Raw genomic sequence first — 22,605 nt, 5'->3', positions numbered from 1 at the left:
GACTGACAGAAAATGTGTCAGCACCGAGAGAGGACGGTGAGCGTGATTTCACCAAGTACAACAAAGATGTTGACCCAGGAACATGTCTTACTTGGCAAAATTACGATTTAATTGATACTGTACAGCGCTTGATCTGTTTTAAAATCTTTGCATCTTTGGTCACACAGGTCTTAGAAATACATATAGGTGGACAATCAAAGTCCTGGTGATTGCATTATGCATTACACTGACATTTTTTGCGATTTGACTTTGGCAAGTAGTCTTTATCATTCAGTCTACTTATATTTATCAGATCTTTTGAATGATATCATACAGTGCTGCTAACGCTAAAAAAAATCAATGTAGGGTTTTTATTAGTCATTCTGTTTATTGATGTCTCATTACTATTTAATTTCCAAATATGACTGCTTACTTCAACATAACCATGTATTTCTGTTTCTGCAGGATGGAAGCAAGATACCAGAAACTAAAGAGGTGCCCTACAGCTCAGCGGAAGAGGGATCAGACAACACTGAAAACAAACAAAAAAAACCATGAATCACTGTACTTGTTTCCTTGAACAGCATTTATATTGCTATTTTTAGAAATCTATTTGACTTAACATAAGGCACTTAAAAGTGCCCCATTATAGATTTTTGAAAATGACCTTTCATGCAGAGCGTAACAGCTCTAAGTGAATGAAAACATCCTGCAAAGTTTTAAAACTGAAAGTGCACCGTGTATAAAGTCATTGTCTCTCAAAAGGAGTCAACACTAATCATTGAAACGAGTCGTTTTTAAAATGACTCCCAAGCCATTTCATGTAGACATTAATATGAAACATTAGCACATTGCCCACGCGTTTGTGAGTCGTTGAGCAAATAAGGTAAAAAATAAGTGCATATTATGAGACAATGAAAATGTAATTGACCATCCATATCAACCTGTTGTTGGGACTCCCAAGGGTTGGTATTTTCAGTCTTACCTTTTTGGAATGAATAATGCCATCCTGTTGGTGTTCAGAGCTTTAGTTTAGACTGATGCAGAGTCATTTCTTATGCTGATAGCCTGCTAAATTCATTAGTCTGAAAAAGGTTAAACTCTCAGGGGCAGCAGTGCCGTGTGATAATAATAATGTGCTGTAACAATTCGGTTAAAAAATATTTGCGCCATTTGGAAATTGTTCCTTTGACAGTGCTTTAAGAATAATTTCTAAAGCTACATATCCTGCGTTGACCCTCAAATGACCCCTCTTGTCTGCATATGTATCCATAAACACACTCTGGAGACCAAAAAGGTGTAGCAAAGTGTATTTATTATCACTTAGGTGAGCTGAAGAACATTTGGGGCAGGAAAAGACGACAATCTTATTTCTTGGTCTCTTCTTCCTTGGAAAGAGTTTTAATGAGTTCCTCTTTCTTAGCCTGCTGTCTCTCCTCACGACGTTTACGTGCCTCACGGGTCTTCGTACGACGAGCCTCTGCCTGGTCACTGCAAGGTGAAGAGACATTACAGCTGAGTAAGACCATGTTTCATCACATTTACAGCTATTTGCCATAGATTATTACACTCATTTTCAACTAAACTCAAATGATTAGATATGAAGCAACTGGGCAGTGTAGTGATGTATTGCACACTGGGTAATATTATTTGGACACTTACGACAAGAGCTTCTTGCGGGCCTTGTCTGCCTTGAGCTTGTGAATGTGCTCCATCAGGATACGTTTGTTCTTGAACACGTTACCCTTTGCCCTCAGATACAAGCTGTGGTACCTGAAGGAGAAACAATTGTTACACATTTATTCATTCATTTGTGGATCAATGCTTTCAGATGGCATGTTCACTAAACTGTTAGTAAAAAATAAAAAATAAAGGATCCTGGCCAATATATCAATATCAGTAATAAAATCCTTCAATACAGTTACGGAGTCTCACTGCATAAAACTTGAAATGAAAACACGAGCTCACATGTGCCTGTCGATCTTCTTGGCCTCTCTGTAACGTCTCAGAAGTCGTCGCAGAATACGCATCCGTCTCATCCAGCACAGCTTCTCTGGCATACGAGCATTTGCCGTACCCTTTCTCTTACCTGCCAGCAAACACAGCCAATCACAACACAGCCAGAAAAGAGCTCAAGTACGAATGCCCACTTTTTACTGCCCTGGATTCCAGAACTATATTTTTTCCCATTAATTCGCAAGACTACATCAAGTCACCCTTTGGATTGACATGATTCCTGATGTCATGGCAATAGCAACTAATAACCCAATGCCATTAAACTGGTACACACCAACGCCCATGTGACGACCCTTCCGCCGTGCCAGGGTATTCTTGCGGCATCGAGCACGAGAGTGAACGGTTACAGGCTTCTTGATTATCAGCCCATCCTTCACCAACTTGCGAATCTGCTGCCCTAAAAGATTTAAAGGGAGATAATTAGTACTCCATGGAAAAAACTGTGTTTGCATCAATGCAGAGACAAGTACTGAAGGAGATCCTAATTACTTACTAGAATTGGCATTGGCAATCTCATTGGTCTCATTTGGGTCCAGCCACACTTTCTTCTTGCCACAGCGCAGAACGCTGGACGCCAACCTCTTCTGAAGCCTGAGCATGCTGGAGAAAAAAAATAGGACAGTTTTAGATCAGTCACAATTTTTGACATTCAGTACAAAATTTTACATTACTGAAACACCTGTTTATTTACCCACGGACTGCAACATAATATACACTACTGCCTAACAAGTTGTCTTTCCTTTCTATGAACTTGCCACCGGATTAGGTTTAAAAAACTAATTGCATTTACATCCAAACCGATTTACAAATGAGGACAATGGAAGCAATCAAAATCAACAAAGGAGCAATGATATACAAGTGCTGACAAGTCTCAGTTAGCTTAACGTAGCACACGAAGCAAGGGTATTTTATTATTAATATAACATAAGATAGACCGGTCATCTTACTCAAATCTAGCAAAATGTGGAAAGATGGGGCCAAATGTTCTTCCACCTGCTCCTGTTTTTAGGATAGGCAGGCCATCTTAGTGACCCCAGTCTATATACGGGGCATGTCTCAGCATGTTGAGCACGTTTGCTAACGATACACACCAAATGGACTTTTGCTGCCTACGATAAAACAAATACAACACAGTAGTATAAACGAAAGGCAGATTAAAACAAAGTTCCACATAATGATGAACTTTTGCTAGAAAACTTTTAGTGTGTACAATGTAATAGACTCCAGACGTTAGGGCGATTGCTAGTATCACAACGCAACATGGCGCTTATACGCATATAGCGACATTAAACCATAAATAAGTCTCAAGACGTTTCTTTAACTGTTTATTTAAACGTGTAAAGAACGTCTCCTTCAAGACATAACGTTTTCTCAATTAGATTCTTGAGAAAAATCGAGTATTGCACGTGTAAAGACATTTACCTCATGGCTGCTACTCAGCGGAAGTTGAAAAGAGGCTGTTAATGCCGGAGACTTCGAGATTATACAGTTATATTCCGGGAAGGAGGGGTGCGATTACTGCACGGGAAATCAACTACTTCAAGATTACTACAAAAGAAGATGGTTATGACAAATGGTTATATAGGCATTAAAATTATTTGTTCGATGTGCAATCAGTACTTCAAACGATTCTATTATTACTTCATCAAGTAAGAGTATTAATATACATATAAACCAAAACACGCCTACCTCGGGAACAGGAATTGGTATGGTCCACACGTGATGCTGCTGGGAACTGTAGTTCCATGGTATTTGTAGGCCAGTTTTTTTAATGCTGTTTCATGAAAAGGCCACACGAGGACAGCGTTTTACCTTTTGAAAGATGAGCACTTGTGGATTCGTATTTGACATAAATTGGTGGTGTAATAATGAATGCAAAGTGCAGTATTAGAAGAATTAATGAGAATGTGCAAATAACTAGAAAAGATGCATAATGTAGTCTGGGTAGCTTCCGTCTTGATTATTGGTTATTTGAATATTCTCAGTCTGTTTGGTCGTTTTTATCTATCTTTGACTGTTGAATGAATAAGAGGGCAATGCAGGAAACCAAGTAGGTAATCTATTAAAAAAAATCATATTAACCCAGCCATTTGTAGCAAACAGGAATATGGATTAGACTGATTAACACAATCATATATTACATACATTATATGGGCAAAAGTATTGGGACACCCCTTCTAATGAATACTTTAGTGATTTCCATGAGAAATGAATAAAGACTCATCACCTAAAAACAATGAATTGTTCATACACTAGCCTATGTGGGCAAAAGTATTGGGACACCCCCTTCTTTAGAACAGAAAAAATGCACTTCCAAAACTGTGGCAACAAAGATACGATATCTTTAAAAAAAATTGCATTGCCATCTATCTCTGTTGCAGCAGTTTCAGAAGTGTCTAAAATGTCTGTACCCATATGTACAAGTCATTGGTGTTTGGTGATGAGTTTTTGGCTCATGGTCTGCATTTAAAGTCACACCAGAGGTGGTCAATTGGGATTTCTTCCACACTGGCTGAATCAATCAATCTTTTTTTTTTAAACCTTCCCTTATACAGAGAGGCATTGTCATGTTAGAATAGAAAAGTGGTCCTGTCCAAACTGTTGCTATAAAATTAGAAGCACATAATTCGCTAGCATATCATTATATTCTTTAAAAATTACTAAAGTAGTCAAACATGTTAATTAGAAGGGGGTGTCCCAAAACATTTGTCCATATAGTGTATAAAAACAGCAAAAATGGCCTTTTGTGATTTTCCTTAATATACGATGGGTGTGGTCAGCAATGCGCCGATGCCATTATGCACAGTAGAGTGGGGAGTAGAGCAGCCATCGTCCATCTCATAGTAATTTCGATTCGATCAACCAATCGGTGCGAAGAAAGTCGACTAGCCCCGCCCAATCCCTATTTGATTGATTGATAAGCGGAGGAGGGCGGGGCTTGTCCCTCCGCTGAACAGCTGGAGACTAGACTCGGTGTATTTGCAAAGCGCAGTGACAAGCCAGCTGTAAGCCACAGGAAGGAGGAAAATCACTTTCGTCTCTTTTATTTTACCTTTAATTATTTAACAATGTATAATACACTGAAAGCAGGCTCTACATGAAACAATAAAACCGAATTTAAAGTTTAAATTAATGGTACAGGAGGATATTATGTCCAGGACGCCTTCCACCTCAACCCAGGAAATCCAAATGGACATGTTTGATCACCAAGGCTCTCAGCCTCAGGTAAGAGAGACACTGTACTGCTCATAGACAAGTGCATGCAACCGGCGAAATACAAAATACTACCCTCCGCCCGCTATTTAAGAATGACTGAGTGAAAAACACAGATTTGTTTACGGCGAGGATTAGTCGTTATCAGCCGTAGCTCCAGTAACGTTAGTGGTTACTTGGCAACAAGACACGGCATCTTTGTGCTCGCGACAATGTCTTTTAAAAGTACGCCGCGAGGAAATAAGCGACTCAAAGTTGTTTGTGTATGAGCCAAGTTATTTTGAATACCGATATTTGTTTGGGTATAATGTGCATTTCCTCCGGTAATTAGGGAGATAACATTATTTCATCACCCAGCTCCTCTAGACAGCTAGCCTAGAGTCTTGCATTTTTTTTATGACTGTCTGTTCTGTTGATAAGTTATGAACCATCACTGATAAACGAGATCGCCTTTTTTAAAGTGAGTCTGAGAGCAGAGCTGATCTCTTGAGCCGTTTAACGTTAAAGTTTATTAAAAGTTGTCTGACACACTGAGTACTGGAAAGATGATGTCAACATATGCGATAAAAAACGTGATGTAATCACATAGCGCTTCCACCGTGGGGATTTTACCTCAAACCACGCCCACATGGACATATCATATACATTTACCAGGCTATCTATCTATCTATCTATCTATCTATCTATCTATCTATCTATCTATCTATCTATCTATCTATCTATCTATCTATCTATCTATCTATCTATCTATCTATTCAGATTCAGTTCTGCTCACAAGTTTACACATTCACTGCAGAATTATTATTATTATTATTATTATTATTATTATTTTCCAAACATGAGGGGGAAAAATTGCATTTTATTTTTTAATTGACTCTGTCATGAATAAGCCATTTCAGATGTTTACATATGCTTCACAATACAAAATAATAACCAAACTTATAAAAATGACCCTGATCAAAAGTTTACACATTGTAATACTGTCATTACCTGGACGATCCACAAAGTGTTTATTTTTTGTGATAATTGTATACGAGTCTCTTGTTTGCCCTGAGCGTTTCAACTGCCTGCTGTCCGCTAAAAACAATCCTCCAGCTCCTGCACATTCTTTGGTTTTTCAGCATTTTGTGGATATTTGACCCCTTTTTCATTGACTGTATGATTTTGAGATCCATATTTTCTGATGACACTCTGGCTTTGCCCTGTTTTGTGTTTGTGAATTGTTTCAGAGGATGGTTGATGTATGAATGTACACTGGTTCCATACAGGCCACTCGATCATGCTGTTCAGCACATCTTATTACTGCTTGTGTTGTATGGATGGATGTTGCAGTAGTGTTTCTGATGGCTAGGGCTGTATTTATATAATGGTCTTTATATAATGTGGTAGTGGGAATGCGTGTGGCCTGTGCTTTGGAGAGGGGCTCTATCTGAATCATGTCTATGATTGAGGAGGTGGAGTGTTGAGAAGCGAATGTGTATGTGTGTGTGAGCAAACCGACTGAATACAGAAAAAAGTGCATTTCCTAGTTTTGTTGAATTTTTGTTAAGAATAAGACCATAAGTGGGTATTTATTTAATGTAGTTTTTAATTTGATTGATATAATTAGCCATACATGGTCTATTAAGAACACTGTGTTTACACTTCTCTTCTCTTCTCTTCTCTTCTCTTCTCTTCTCCTCTCTTTTCTTCTCCTCTCCTCTCTTCTCTTCTCTTCTCTTGTGATGAACAAGTGGTGACACTGTTCAACTCTAAAATCCTTCCCCCTGCACCATGGCACAGCTTTTCCTCCTTAATTACCTAATTAGCCTCAGAGGTTGTTTGTCAACAGGAAATCTCTCATCACCATAGCAATACATCCATCCTCCCTCCCATGACATTTTGCTGGCCTTTTTCAGATCTGGTTTTGCAGTATATGAGTATCTCCAGCCTCTCACAAACCTTCCACAATGAACAATTTGCGGTGTTTAAAGATGGTTGTTAGATTAAAACATTTAGGCCACATTCACACAGCAGCAGAATATTGTTGTCAATCATGTATTTGAGTCCTTAAAAGAATACTCCACCCCAAACTGAAAATTTTGTCATTAATCACTTGCCCCCATGTTGTTCAAAACCCGTAAAAGCTTCATTCGTCTTCAGAACAGAATTTAAGATATTTTGGATGAAAACCGGGAGGCTTGTGAGTGTCCCATAGACTGCCAAGTAGATAACACTGTCAAGGTACAGAAAAGTATGAAAGAGATCGTCAGATTAGTCCAGTGTTTCAACTGTGCCGCTATGAAGCAACGACAATATTTTTTTACACAAATAAAACTAAAATTACCACTTTATTCAACTATTTGTTTTTGTCTCTCCATATCTCTGTAGCGCCATTTTGGAGAATATGAGGTGAATGCAGGCAGCATACACTCTTCTGTGTCAGCCGCGCTACAAGGATGTGCTGTTTTCTTAACTGTTTTCTTTACTGCTGTTTTCCACTGCCCATTTGCCCTCATCGGCTGGGTTGCCCCTCTCACCAATCCCCCCATCACTCCAGCTCAAAGCGGTCTGTTCCCACTCCGCTAAAGATCCGCTGATTCCACTAATCTGCTCCGCTCCGCAGCATTTCTCATGATCTGTGTGTGTGCTGCTCTCTGGAGTGCAGACCACAATTCCCGATTGCGGTTACATTAACAGGTAGATGCATTACCATCCACATTACAGTCAGTGGATGATTCGCTGAATTAGTCATTTGGTAGTTTGTTTTTGTATTTCTTTCGGTAATGATTTTTTCTTTGTCTTTAAAAGTGGTAACAACAAAATATCCACGGTCTTAGAATTAGAATGTCCAATCAAGTTATTAAACCCGATCAGATCATATATACATAACACAAAATTAGCTGCTGTTCACACTTTGTAGACAAAAAAAAAAAAAAGGCCTTCGCAAAAAAAAAAAAGACAAAAGAGCAAAGGGAGGCTGCTACAGGCATGTCAACATCTGGCCGGCGCTTCAGAGCCGCAAATACCAGAACAGTCAGGCACAAGAACAGTTTCTTCCCTCAGGCAATCTACCTCATGAACAGTTAAATGTTCCCCACTTGACTTATGCAATAAAAACCTGCAATATCCTTATATTTATTTGTTACCCCTCCATCCTAGTACATCCCTGCATCTTACTCAATCCTATTCCATTATCATTTATAGCACAATTGTTTATACACTTATTTATTTGGGAATTTTTTTTTTGTCTGTGTGTTGTTGTCTCTGTGTACTGGAAGCTTATGTCACTAAAACAAATTCCTTGTATGCGCAAGCATACTAGGCATTAAAGCTCTTTCTGATTCTGATTCTGATAATCACTTGTCTTGATACTAGTAATCTATAACACATCATATTTTATTAAACCATATTAATAGTAGGCCTTTAAATAGTTACAAAAATAATATAAATGTTCTAAATGAGTTGTTTATTTGTATATAATATAAATTTATGCTGTAAAAATATTAAATGTCTAATACTTCTGGGAGAGAGTGGGGTAAGATTAGCCATTTTTTACTCATGTGGTCATCAAGAAGTTAAAAAGATGCAGAAGTACAATGAAAGTATCTATCCTGTCCTATCACAATGAAAGTATTCCTATCATTTTAAATGATCAGAATGTATATATGATTATATATGATTATATAGCCCGGGTTAGGGCTAAATTTACGAGTCGAGTCTGGATGAAAAATTACCACCTGACCAAATCTGATTCAAAACCATGTTAAATAAAAAATAATAATAAAACTAATTTAATAATTTCCTTTAAACAGTCATATTTATTTTCATGAAGTTGGCTTTAACAGCATAAAACCAACCAAATGAATTAAATTTTCGATATTTAATTGTTAGCATTTCTGAAACAATATTTTGAACATGAACATTGTAGCCTTCTTAAAAACAGCCTAAATAAGAGTCTTTTGGCCATTAGGATCTACAGGTGGATAGATACAGGTGCTGGTCATATAATTAGAATATCATCAAAAAGTTGGTTTATTTCACTAATTCCATTCAAAAAGTGAAACTTGTATACTATCTTCATTCATTACACACAGGCTTATATTTTTAAAATGTTTATTTATTTTAATTTTGATGATTATAACTGACAACTAAGGAAAATACCAAATTCAGTATCTCAGAAAATTAGAATATTGTGAAAAGGTTCAATATTGAAGACACCTGGTGCAACGCTCTAATCAGCTAATTAACTCAAAACACCTGCAAAGGCCTTTAAATGGCCTCTCAGTCTAATTTTGTAGGCTACACAATCATGGGGAAGACTGCTGACTTGACAGTTGTCCAAAAGACGACCATTGACACCTTGCACAAGGAGGGCAAGACACAAAAGGTCATTGCAAAAGAGGTTGGCTGTTCACAGAGCTCTGTGTCCAAGCACATTAATAGAGAGGTGAAGGGAAGGAAAAGATGTGGTAGAAAAAAGTGTTCAAGTAATAGGGATAACCGCACCCTGGAGAGGATTGTGAAACAAAACCCATTCAAAAATGTGGAGGAGAGTCACAAAGAGTGGACTGCAGCTGGAGTCAGTGCTTCAAGAACCATTACGAAAGAACCACTAAAAGAGTCGCGCGAGGTCCCCGACCCGGGATCAGTCCCAGAATCAATCCCGGAATCAATCCCGGGACGTGTTTGCTTTCACACAGAAGGCGACCCGGCAATGTTCCGGCAATTTGCCGGGTCCGACGTGCAGTGTGAAAGGGGCTTAACTTTATGCAGATTCAGATTTCATTTTCCAACAGGACTTGGAACCTGCACACAGTGCCAAAGCTACCAGTACCTGGTTTAAGGACCATGGTATCCCTGTTCTTAATTGGTCAGTAAACTCGCCTGACCTTAACCCCATAGAAAATCTATGCTCATATGCTACATGCTCATACTTTTCATTTTCATACTTTCAGTTGGCCAAGATTTCTAAAAATCCTTTTCTTTGTATTGGTCTTAAGTAATATTCTAATTTTCTGAGATGCTGAAATAAAAAATGAATCAACTTTTTGAATATATTCTAATTACATGACCAGCACCTATATATATTTGTATTCATTAAATTATATTTAGACATTATAAATGACAGTAATAAAAGTACATTTTATCAGATGTAATATATTTATTACATCTGTAAGACGTCTGCTAAAGATCTGGGATTCATCTGCTGTGTACTCTGATAAACGTCTCAGAAGCAGTTTTACATGCATCTAATAAATGTCTATTTGATATCTGACAGGAAACATCTTGGAGACATATTGAAGATTAGCAAGCATTCTTAAAAATATATCTTACATATGTAAATGCAGACATTAAATAGACGTCTCCAAGATGTACATGTGCGATTAGGGTGAGTGTTTTGAAAGTGCCACCATCTAACTTAATGGCACTAGTGCTGGTGTTGTCAAACATTAGTCTGGAGCCCTACAGTGGTTCTCGAAGTCAGAAAAGTCAGAAAAGTGTTAGAATGTTGTCTGTGGTATATTCTCACTGCAAAACAATAAGAAATGCTGCATATATCACTGCAAATGTTGAGAAAAGCAGCAGCAAATTCAAGTCATTTAAGGCCGCAAAAATCTGAAAAAAAGTTCAGCGAAATCCTGGAGGGACTGCTTAAGGAACTAAATTGGGTTAACTGATTTTATATTGACTAATAATATTGAAATGCATTATCTAAGCTAAAAAAGTATTTCTTGTGTCTGGCATATACCACAGTAACTTGCAATGGCAGCGCTCACTTATGCCTTTTTTGTGACCATAATGTCTATTATGAACCCTTTATAATGACGCAATAGCAATGCAGGCAATTCTAACCTTCTATTCAGTTTTAAATGAATGTTTTATGATTTCAATGGCACTTATAGAACCAAGACCTTGGGAAATTACCAATATTGGGAAAGATATGGCATTGTGGTTTGATTTATGCATTAGTTTCTAGTAAGCTTGCTACTGGTTTGTCTGTAATCATAATATTGTGCAGTTGTTGAGGCTTGTTTTCGGTGTGTCCCCAAAATCTACTACTACACAGCAAATGAATGTCACTTTTCATTACTTTGATTTTAGTTATTTTATCTCCTTAACCACAAAAAGCATTTCATATTAAATTTGAGACATTCAACCACAAAATTATTACAAAGCACTTTTCAGATGTTCTTCCCCATGAAGCAATTATGTCAATGTTAACTGTCTGGACCCTGTATGACCCCTAGATAATAACTTTCCAAATCCATTTAGATGTGTTTAATTTTTTTCTGTTAAAGTGCTTTATCACATCCAAACTTTAAGCAAGTAATTCATAGTTGATTCCCTGAAAGGTCTAAACCCTTTCAAAACATTGATCTGTCTGTTTGCGCATTTCAACCAGCCCGACATATAGCAACACTGGATGAACCAATAGTGTGAGTTTGGGGCAGGACTATCTGTTTGTCAAACGAGTGACATACAAGGTCATACAATTTGACGACAATCATTATTTGACACACTTTGCACATCTCTCTTTAAACTAAAACTGTCTGCTGGTTGTTGTAGTAGATTGCCTGATGGAAAGGGGAAGGAGTTATGGGATTCAGTTAAAGAAAAAAATGGTTTGGCAAGCATGCTTGTGTGCATTTATGTGAAGGCTGGTTTTGAACATATTACAGTATTGCATTAGGGTCTTTTAGTGCCACCAAACCCAATTACCCTTCTTCTGATCTCCATGGCAACGGAGTCTGGCACCTATGAATGCCACATAGAGGGCCCTGCTGAGGGCAGCCAGGCCATTGGCCAATTTAAAGGCCAATCAGATTACTGATTCCCAGAGAAAACTGGCGGACATGAGTAATTATGGGTAATCATATCTGGACATAGAGACAGGACCCAGAATCCATATTTTGTGCGTGTGTATGTGTGAGTGAGTGGGCATGCATACAGATAAGTGACCATTCTTTTCTAATTTCTGTCTCCCTCATGTTTCAGGGGAAGTATGCAAAGAGAAAGAGCCGTTTCAAACGTTCAGATGGCAGCACCTCCTCAGACACAACCTCTAACAGCTTCATCCGACAGGTAAGACGCCCAAATATCTTGTCTGTCACTCTTGCATCAGTCGCAGAAGTCATTGTAAGGTATAATTCCCCATTTTAAACCATCGTGCACCAAGAAATTTAGTTTTCAGGTTCTCAGCATCCAGTTTAAAACCATCACATGCCAATTTGTATAGCTGCATGGACTGTAGCTCCAGACATTTCCATACCGACCTTTCTTGTGCTGACAGTGTGAGGTCAGAGGCAGCGGCCTGTAGTTTCTGCTGTTGGTCTGTTGGTGTTTGTGCACTTCTCCTTTTCATTGAAACATCTCTATTCTTCGTGTCTGCAGGATGCAGTTCAGTCAACATTTTTGTTGTTTCATGTTATTTCAAGATTTATTTTAAAATGGTAACAAACAAATATGTTGTTGAGGAATACATAAACACACAGTGGGTGTGTTTGAAATAGTATTCTAACATAAATACAGTTCTATTTTTGCAGTACAGTATGCATTATATTGTCTGTTATGCAAGTTTTCTGCATGCATGGTATACTTACTACATTTGCAAAAGTACGTCATATTAATTTATCTGCATTTCTTGGTATTGTACACTACTATTCAAGAATTTGCGGTTGGTAAGTTAAATCTCTTTAACCTCTTATGCTCCAGAAAGATGACTTATTTTTTAACAATGTTAAAAGCAGTTCTGCCTCTTAATATTTTTGTGGAAATTGTGATGCACTGTTTAAAAGAACAGCATTTATATCTAAATCCTTTGTAAAGTTTTAAATGTCTTCAATCAATTTAATGCATTAATTGAGCATTCGTTTCTATTAAAAATATTTTTACTACCAATAAATCTTCGAAAAGTAGTATATTTCAATCAATATTGGATAACTGTGCATGCATATTTCTCCTACAACCCGAATTCCGGAAAAGTTGGGACGTTTTTTAAATTTTAATAAAATGAAAACTAAAAGACTTTCAAATCACATGAGCCAATATTTTATTCACAATAGAACATAGATAACATAGCAAATGTTTAAACTGAGAAAGTTTACAATTTTATGCACAAAATGAGCTTATTTCAATTTTGATTTCTGCTACAGGTCTCAAAATAGTTGGGACGGGGCATGTTTACCATGGTGTAGCATCTCCTTTTCTTTTCAAAACAGTTTGAAGACGTCTGGGCATTGAGGCTATGAGTTGCTGGAGTTTTGCTGTTGGAATTTGGTCCCATTCTTGCCTTATATAGATTTCCAGCTGCTGAAGAGTTCGTGGTCGTCTTTGACGTATTTTTCGTTTAATGATGCGCCAAATGTTCTCTATAGGTGAAAGATCTGGACTGCAGGCAGGCCAGGTTAGCACCCGGACTCTTCTACGACGAAGCCATGCTGTTGTTAAAGCTGCAGTATGTGGTTTTGCATTGTCCTGCTGAAATAAACAAGGCCTTCCCTGAAATAGACGTTGTTTGGAGGGAAGCATATGTTGCTCTAAAACCTTTATATACCTTTCAGCATTCACAGAGCCTTCCAAAACATGCAAGCTGCCCATACCGTATGCACTTATGCACCCCCATACCATCAGAGATGCTGGCTTTTGAACTGAACGCTGATAACATGCTGGAAGGTCTCCCTCCTCTTTAGCCCGGAGGACACGGCGTCCGTGATTTCCAACAAGAATGTCAAATTTGGACTCGTCTGACCATAAAACACTATTCCACTTTGAAATAGTCCATTTTAAATGAGCCTTGGCCCACAGGACACGACGACGCTTCTGGACCATGTTCACATATGGCTGCCTTTTTGCATGATAGAGCTTTAGTTGGCATCTGCTGATGGCACGGCGGATTGTGTTTACCGACAGAGGTTTCTGAAAGTATTCCTGGGCCCATTTAGTAATGTCATTGACACAATCATGCCGATGAGTGATGGAGTGTCGTCTGAGAGCCCGAAGACCACGGGCATCCAATAAAGGTCTCCGGCCTTGTCCCTTACGCACAGAGATTTCTCCAGTTTCTCTGAATCTTTTGATGATGTTATGCACTGTAGATGATGAGATTTGCAAAGCCTTTGCAATTTGACGTTGAGGAACATTGTTTTTAAAGTTTTCCACAATTTTTTTACGCAGTCTTTCACAGATTGGAGAGCCTCTGCCCATCTTTACTTCTGAGAGACTCTGCTTCTCTAAGACAAAGCTTTTATAGCTAATCATGTTACAGACCTGATATCAATTAACTTAATTAATCACTAGATGTTCTCCCAGCTGAATCTTTTCAAAACTGCTTGCTTTTTTAGCCATTTGTTGCCCCCGTGCCAACTTTTTTGAGACCTGTAGCAGGCATTAAATTTTAAATGAGCTAATTAAGTGGATAAAAGTGTAAAATTTCTCAGTTTAAACATTTGCTACGTTATCTATGTTCTATTGTGAATAAAATATTGGCTCATGTGATTTGAAATTCCTTTAGTTTTCATTTTATTAAAATTTAAAAAACGTCCCAACTTTTCCGGAATTGGGGTTGTATTTTTACACCTGAGGTTCTTTTATAAAAACAGAAATTAATTAATTTATAATTTAATATCTTTGTTAAATGGGATCTTTAGCAAATCTCAAAATGAATATCCATTTGTTATACTACTTTATAATGTTGTGATGTCTAAATTTATTTGTAACTTTTAAAACTTGTTTGTTTATCAATTTAGACAAAAAAACATGGAATGTTAATATGAGCCATTTATCAGTTATCGGGCATGGAAATAATTAGTGGCTTATCATTTTGGTTTGAATTTTAATATCATTGCAACCCTAAACGTAATCAGGTCCTGTAAGGCAGTATGTAATACATAGTTAGTATTAAGTTTCAAATGTGTCCTCCTCTCCTAAAGCCCTCCTAGTAGCCACTGCTGAATGACATTTGCCCATCCACAAGGGGTTGCGTGTTAAAGTACCTCCCAGGGGAATCTCCGCCCCCCCTCCCCCAATTCTTCTTACTTAAGTCCAGGACACACCAAGCTGACTTCAAAGAACTAGCGGCGGCGAAAGCCGAAGGTGTTGTCATATCGCGTCGGCAGCGTCGAACCAGAAAGATGAACTGGAATACACCACACATTCTACAGCCGACGGCAAACTAACACATGCATTCTGTGCATGCGTGAGAGGAGCAAGTTGTTCTTATCAGCAGCTATTAATAGTATATATATATATATATATTCGTTATTCAAAAGGAGAAACCGAAACAAAGATATACGAGATAAATGCAGATGTAAGAAATGTAAACAAAGCAGAGCTTGCTTACCATTTTGAATGTCAGTAATGTTGATAACTTTAATCATTTTAAGCAGTTCATGTTTTTATGAAAACATTCGCATATTAGAATGCTTGAGAAAGATCACGTAACATTTAAACAGCCTTCTGTCTGTAACGCCTTTGTTCACGTGCTTGTTTTCATCGCTTTTGCTTTAATTCTCGGGCACTGACTCATTCGCTAAACTGAACATCAAATCAGAGCTCTCACTTTCACCGACGACCCCGACGTCTCTGATGCTGATTCAACATGTTGAATTGGGCAAACTGCCGCTGATGTGAGCTTGATGAGAGCCAATGAGTGGAACACCCCAAACAAACCAGCCCGACCGTCGCTCACCATCTGCTTGGTGTGTCCCGGGCTTAAAGGGATACTCCACCCCAAAATTAACATTTTGTCATTAATCACTTACCCCTATGTCGTTACAAACCTGTAAAAGTTTTGTTCATATTCGGAAGTCAACAGCACCACAACGTTTATACTTTGATTTGAAAGAAAACAGTGCATCCTTGTGGCATATGGAATTACATTTGCTTCAATAAAAATGAACGAAACTTTATAAAACTGAATGTAACTTTTTCAGAAACTATCAAAATTATGCCCTTACAAAAGAAGAAAAAACAATGAAAATGAAAAAAATTAACACAGTTGCACAAATGTAACAGGCTCTTCAAATATGCTTCATTTTTGTTAATGTTTTTCAAAGATTAGTGTTCGCTGATCGTGGATTCTGAATGCATTGCCACAGATTTCGCTTTTGCTTCGCAGTTTTTCGTTTGGTGTTTTGACACAAACTTCTCGTGGGGGCGGGGTTAACAGTGATCTATTCTGATTGGATAGTGAGCTTTTGATGGACAGGTGCTCTCTGACCGGGAAGTACAGATGTCACTCAGTGGCGTCAGAGAGTGGCATGCATATTGGAAAGCTCTCGCGGTGATTTGTATTACTAAATATGTAAATAATATTTGGCATTCGATCGTCTCCGTCTGTAAAGATGAGCTCTTGTCCTTTAAGGCAGCTTGAAGTAAGCTTGTGTTACTGAATGACAATAATTACCCCCAACAACTGTAGCACACTGTAACATGAAAAACTTGTATCGATGTAACTTCAGTAACACACGGTTACTTTAAGCTGCCTTGAAGGACAAGCGAGGGGGAAGATGACGCCGCTCCGTGTCTCCTGAGAGCTCATCTTTACAGACTGAGACGATCAAAGGTCAAATACTATTTACATATTTAGTAATACAAGGCACGACGTGTTGCATACAAATCACCGCGAGAGCTCTTTTTTCTTTTTTTATTAATGCAGAGAACAAAAACGTACAAAAGTATAAACGTACATCACATAATATCAACCACAAAAAAAACAATAAATAATAAAATAGAACTAAAGAAAACCAAATTCTAACAGTCCTTATAGCTTTCTTATTAGTAGATACGTATAATACATTCAAATAGTTTTCCATTTCTTTTAGAAAAACAGAGAAGACAGGTTTACAGTTGGAGAATTTGCATTTGTGAATGTGAAATTTGTTTAGGAAAATTTTTTAATTAATAACAAAACGGATATTTTCATTTGTGTGGTCAGAGTCATAATACCCAAATATAATGTTTTTCATATGTACTGAGAAGTCTGGCAAAATCCTACACTTGACAAACACACCAATGTCATGCCAAAGTTTCTGTGTGTAGTGACATGACCAAAATAAGTGTACCATAGTTTCTTCAGAACTCGAACAAGCGCATGTAAGATCAATGTCAGATTTAAATCTTTGTATAAACTTCTTTACAGGGTAGAACCTGTGCGTGAGCTTAAAATAAATTTCTTTCACTTTGTCTGTGAAAAAGAATTTTTGCGGCAGAGACCAGATTTAATCACCACGAGAGCTTTCAATATGCACGCCACTGAGTGACGTCTGTACTTCCCGGTCAGAGAGCACCTGTCCATCAAAAGCTCACTATCCAATCAGAGTAGACCACTGTTAACCCCGTCCCCACGAGAGGTTTGTGTCAAAACTCCAAACGAAAAACTGCGAAGCAAAAGCGAAATCTGAGTTCATTTTTTTTCATTTTCATTGTGTTTTTCTTCTTTTGTAATGGCATATGTTTGATAGTTTCTGAAAAAGTTACGTTCAGTTTTATAAAGTTATGTTCATTATTATTGAACTAAATGTAATTCCATAGTGGCGTGACTGACACAGAAGAGTGTAGGCAGTTTGAGTGTTGTGGAGAGACAGAGGAGACTGTTGACAAAGGAATTGTTGAATAAAGTCATTATTTTTGTTTTAATCACTTACAAACAGTATTCTCATCACTTCATAACATTACGGTTGAAACACTGACTGCAGATGGACTATTCTGGACAGTGTAATTTACTTGGCAGTCTATTGGACAGTCACAAGCCTCCCGGTTTTCATCCAAAATATCTTAAATTGTGTTCTGAAGACGAACTAAGCTTTTACTGGTTTGGAATGACATGGGGGTAAATGATTAATGACAAAAATTTTATTTTGGGTTGGAGTATCCCTTAAAGGCTCAGAAACTTGTGTACCTTAAAAGATGAAGATATGTTATGCTCCTTTAAGGACATACCTTAGAGGATTCATGAATATTTATGATCATATAGTATGTTTCCACATGTGTCTGCCCCCTCTTTGGAAGCCGAAAGTACAAAAACCTGTGTAGGCCTTGGTCTCATACACACCCACGCATATACACATATGAACAAATACACACACTCACACACATACACGATTGTGCTCTTATACTGGCCAGGTTTCCATGGTGACAGGGCCCCGAATCTCCCCGCAGCATGCTGCACAGTCGGAAGAGGAGGAGGCAAATGGATTAGTGTGCTTGTGTATATAGGTGTGTGGTGGGGGGGTGTTGATTGCTGACAAAAATGTGTGATCGCAACCAGCCTGATCGTTAATAGGTCCCACTGTCAGACATATATGTATACACACACACACACACACAGAGAGAGAGTTTTGTGTTGTGAGTCAAGGGGTGTGGCTCTCAAGCCAGTGTGTATTAGAATGAGGCCCCTGCATAATTGACTCCCTTATCCTGCGGGTTTTCCTGATAGATAGACTTTCTAATTTTCCCATTAGTTTGGGTGCCATTAGAGCAGACCTCCATGGTGTTGGTGCTGAGGTTGAGTGCTTCTTGGCTCTCTGAGGGCCGGCTGGTGTGTTTGATCATGGCTTCAAATGGCAACTGCACAACAGAACATCCCCTCACATTTCCCTTTATGCCACGGTCACACCTGATGCCACACAAAAGCCGCTATGTGCTATCTGCTTCAGTGCATATGTGTGTGCGTGTTTGCACGTGTTTGAGCGAGTTGTTTACTGTGTTTGTTTGTCTGGGTTATATCTGTTTTGTCTGAAGTAGCACTTTTATATTTATCTCAATGGTTTTGTTGCTGAATAAATTCAAGTGTGGACAAATGTAAATGCATTGCATGCAGGAAGTATATGAAAGAGGATAAGGAAGAGTTAGAGCATGTTTTTATGTCTTCAGTCAGGTTTAAAGAGGATGGATTATGAATTTTCCCAATGTTCATTTATTAAAGTCAGCATGAAATGGAAGCAGTGACTGTCTTTTTTCTCTACTGTGACATCTATCCAAGTGAAACGACATTTGAAATGTGAGGGAGGGACTTGATCCTTCGTAAATTGATTGGATCATGGTAGTTGGGGCATTGCTAACAAAATGGAGGCAGATCTGAATGCCAGTTTGCACTTAGCTGTGGGGGGATTTCTCTCCACTGGTTTTTGTCGTGGTAATATCCTAATATCCCAATAAACTTTTAAGGGTAGTGTACTCCCCCATGGCTTGAGTCAGCACTGGTCAATGCATTGATTTCTATAAACTGAAGAATCAGCTTCAGTTTTCCCCTAGTGTTTAGCCCTCACATCACTAGTTCCTCCCTTGCGCCACAGCCCGTGACCGGAAGAGAAGATTCAATTTTGATTTCATGTTTTTTTTTTTTTTTTTTACTTCAAATTTTAGTTTTACATTACTTCTTTCCACCTTCTTCCTGAACCTGAAAATTAAACTGTTTTCGCAACTGCACTGTTAAAGGTATAGTTCACCAAAAATTTATAGGCCATCAAAGATGTAGATGAGTTCGTTTCTTTAACCCCCCCCCCCCCCCATGTGAACGCTGCATTTGAATAGGTGTGGAGGATTGTAGACGCCCTCTGCTATGATTGGCTAATAGCTGTGTGTTTGACAGCCTACATTCCTCATAGACAGACACTGCTGTGATTTTAGGTCAAAACCACATAAATACTCAGTACATATCAAACAATATGTAAGAAGAGACAAAGCAATAGTGATCACGTAATGAAAACAGTTATTCAAACTTACAGTTGGATCCAGTATAGTCAGTACAGCATCATCTTTTAATTTCGATCTTTTTGCAAATCCTGTGTGGGATTGTGCCTTTTTTTGTAAATGAAATCTGTGGTAAAATGAAGTGAACAAAGGCCCAAGTTCTTACTGATGCGGTCTGGCACTTCATCAGTTCATCAAATGAAGTTCATCGTTTGGTTTCTGCACAGACCTGCTGTTGCTGCTCTTGTCATTAACACCATATGCTTAAATCAGTGGGCGGGGCTAAAGCAGTGATGTAGAAGCAGGTGTTGATCTTCTGCAGAGGCTGTGTTTAACCACACTATTACATCATAGATTAGAACATTCCACAGCAGTTCATGTTTTGGCATATTGGCTTCAGTATACACTGTTTTTTAGGCTAACTACAAAGTTTTGAGGTCTGAAACTTGAAACAGGATGTTTTATAACACAATGACCTCTTATATGTTTAGATTTCTTAGTTCATGACCCCTTTAAGAAATATGCCCCTTTAAAAGTAAGATAAATAAATAAATCTCTGTTCTCTTTGAGCCATAAAGGCGAGAGAACTTCACAAAGATGGTGAGAGGTGACAGCCAGAGTGTTATGGTGAGGTGATGGTCCAGTGGTTTAGGACAGGCAGTTCCTGCGGGTCAAAGGTCGCCCTCTAGTGGTTCTGACAAACACATGCCACTTGAGGATTATAGTCTTTCAGGCCCTTCTAAAAAAGAAAAGTGGAAAAAAAATAAACATAGAGCTCCTCAGACCCTTATTTCTGTAGGCATTATTGTCTCGCGAGATCTGATGCGATATTTTGGCTGTCGTGGACGGTCATTATAATAATGCAAATGAGGGGCACGTTGATTGGTTGCAGGAAGGAGGGGGGTTGACACCGCAGGTAACGCTTTAGCATATCATTACAAACTGACATCATGGCGCAAGTTGTGAATGAACGCGACCGGCTTCCCGGCCAGTGTATAAGTATGAGGCGCCGTTTAGGGCTTAAATCAAACTTCATTCACGCACACATATGAAACACGCTTGCATATATACTAAGTACTAGTCACACATACATGTATATGAACTATCTACGCACATAAAGTTACTCATATGAGACGTGAGCACAGCACACACACACAAATATAAGACGTGAGCAAACACACACAAACTAGACGGGGCCTCATGTAAGCGTTAGGCAATAAATAAACAATAACCGAATTCATGATGATCTCAGTCATTTGTTTTTTGCAAAGTACGTTAGCAGCCATTCCCCATACCTCGAAGCTAATACTCCCGCCAGAGTTGTGCCTGGACGCGTTCATTGAACGATAATTCATGAACTCGTTCATGTTTTGGACTGAACTGAACGTACCGCATTGCTGCCTGATGAACGTTACTGTGAAGTCGTTCATTCTGGTGTCTGTGAACGCCACGCTCTCTCAGTTTAACTTTCGTTCAGTAGGATGCCAGATTTCTATAAAGCCTTCCAGGCGAAAACCCACCTAAAACCCACCGTAAACCGGCCTTAATATGTAGTGGAAAAAACACCCAATCTGGCAACGCCAGACTCTCTTGTTCAAACTCGATCATCAAAATGAACAAATCTTTTTTCGATTCATTTCGTTCATTTAATGTAATTTTATTAATAAGATTCGGGAGGAGCGCGTCAGATACTTAGCCTAACCAACACAGGTGGACCATAATCAAGTAATCAATCCCATAGTATAAATATCGCTGACTTACCTCTATCCACTGACGGTTTATCAGCATCCCTCCTCCACCCCATCTCCTCACTTCAAGTTCACTTTATAAATAGACGGGGAAGGGGGGGTACTCTAGGTTCGGGCCATTCCCGAGCTCGGAGCCCTTCCCCGGACAGCACGCCAAATACGCATTCCATACCTCAGCTAATTATATGTAAGCGTGAACTATTGAAAGGGGCTTTAAATGTTACTATTAACTGGCAAATTCCCCGAACACATCAACCTACGCAATCTTGATCATATTCTGAATTAAGAAATCATTATAATGCAGTCAAAAGTCCGTTTTTGCAGTCCGTTTACAGGGAACATAAATAATTACTTCACCTCCAGTCTTTCGTTTATTTGTCTAGTGACAGACGCAATAGCATACAATAGCCGCATTAGCAGTTATGCTGTTTGTTACACACAGTAGAGCAATAAAAACACAGTCTTACCGTTTCAATTGCTTTTCCCGAGCTTCGATGCCAATTCCGCCTGATATTGCCCCAAATTTGTGAAGGATTTCGGCGTACAATGTTTAGCACAATCATGTAACGATAAACCAGTGGAAGGGTTGAAGGAACCTCGTCATTAAAAATGAATTTAATCCACTGGTCTCTGATAGCTAGGTCCGTTCTTGGTAGAGAAAACACATTTACATGTTGATTCTGGCAGTCAACCACAGAGCAACTCACGTGTGCACTAGTTCCAGCGTCTTTCTCGACTGAATATGAGGGGGAGAGGGGAAGGGCGAGCTTCCTGCTGCGGTGTCCATATATGGTATATCCTGCCCCGTCTTGACGTCAAGACGGGGAAGAAATCAAAATCTCGTATTTGAGTGCGCGTGCACGTGGGCTATTTTACAAACCCTGAGGTAAACAAACGCTTCACTTTTAAATATCGGCTTCACGGCCAGTGTATAATCGTTAGGCAATCATAACATACATTGATTCTCGTGGAAAAG

The 22,605-nt window shown here is 38.7% G+C and overlaps 2 protein-coding genes across 4 annotated transcripts in view; one reads left to right on the top strand and one right to left on the bottom strand.

Annotated features, from left to right (window-relative positions):
- Positions 1-1,277: 1,277 nt before the first annotated feature.
- rpl19 (ribosomal protein L19) lies at positions 1,278-3,532 on the bottom strand. Its single transcript, XM_059524324.1, has 6 exons — positions 3,418-3,532; positions 2,489-2,595; positions 2,270-2,392; positions 1,948-2,068; positions 1,642-1,752; positions 1,278-1,470 (listed from the first exon to the last, which is right to left on the bottom strand). Exons 1-6 carry the CDS (start codon positions 3,420-3,422, stop codon positions 1,347-1,349), a joined length of 591 nt encoding a protein of 196 aa, XP_059380307.1. The 5' UTR covers positions 3,423-3,532; the 3' UTR covers positions 1,278-1,346.
- A 1,306-nt stretch (positions 3,533-4,838) lies between these two features.
- The window catches only part of LOC132143800 (voltage-dependent L-type calcium channel subunit beta-1-like), a 40,538-nt gene continuing 22,771 nt past the window's right edge, over positions 4,839-22,605 (top strand). The window contains exons 1-2 of one of the 3 annotated variants that reach the window (XM_059554369.1): positions 4,839-5,220; positions 12,187-12,273. In XM_059554369.1, the coding sequence (XP_059410352.1) occupies positions 5,128-5,220; positions 12,187-12,273 (180 nt within the window). In that variant the 5' untranslated portion in view covers positions 4,839-5,127. The remainder of the gene's footprint in view (positions 5,221-12,186; positions 12,274-22,605) is intronic. The other 2 variants (XM_059554342.1, XM_059554352.1) reach the window with 2 other exon arrangements.

The sequence above is a fragment of the Carassius carassius genome, chromosome 1 (assembly GCF_963082965.1).
Source record: "Carassius carassius chromosome 1, fCarCar2.1, whole genome shotgun sequence".
NCBI classification, from domain to species: Eukaryota; Metazoa; Chordata; class Actinopteri; order Cypriniformes; family Cyprinidae; genus Carassius; species Carassius carassius.
Note: the sequence above shows the minus strand (reverse complement) of the source record. Positions and strands in the feature narration are given on the sequence as shown.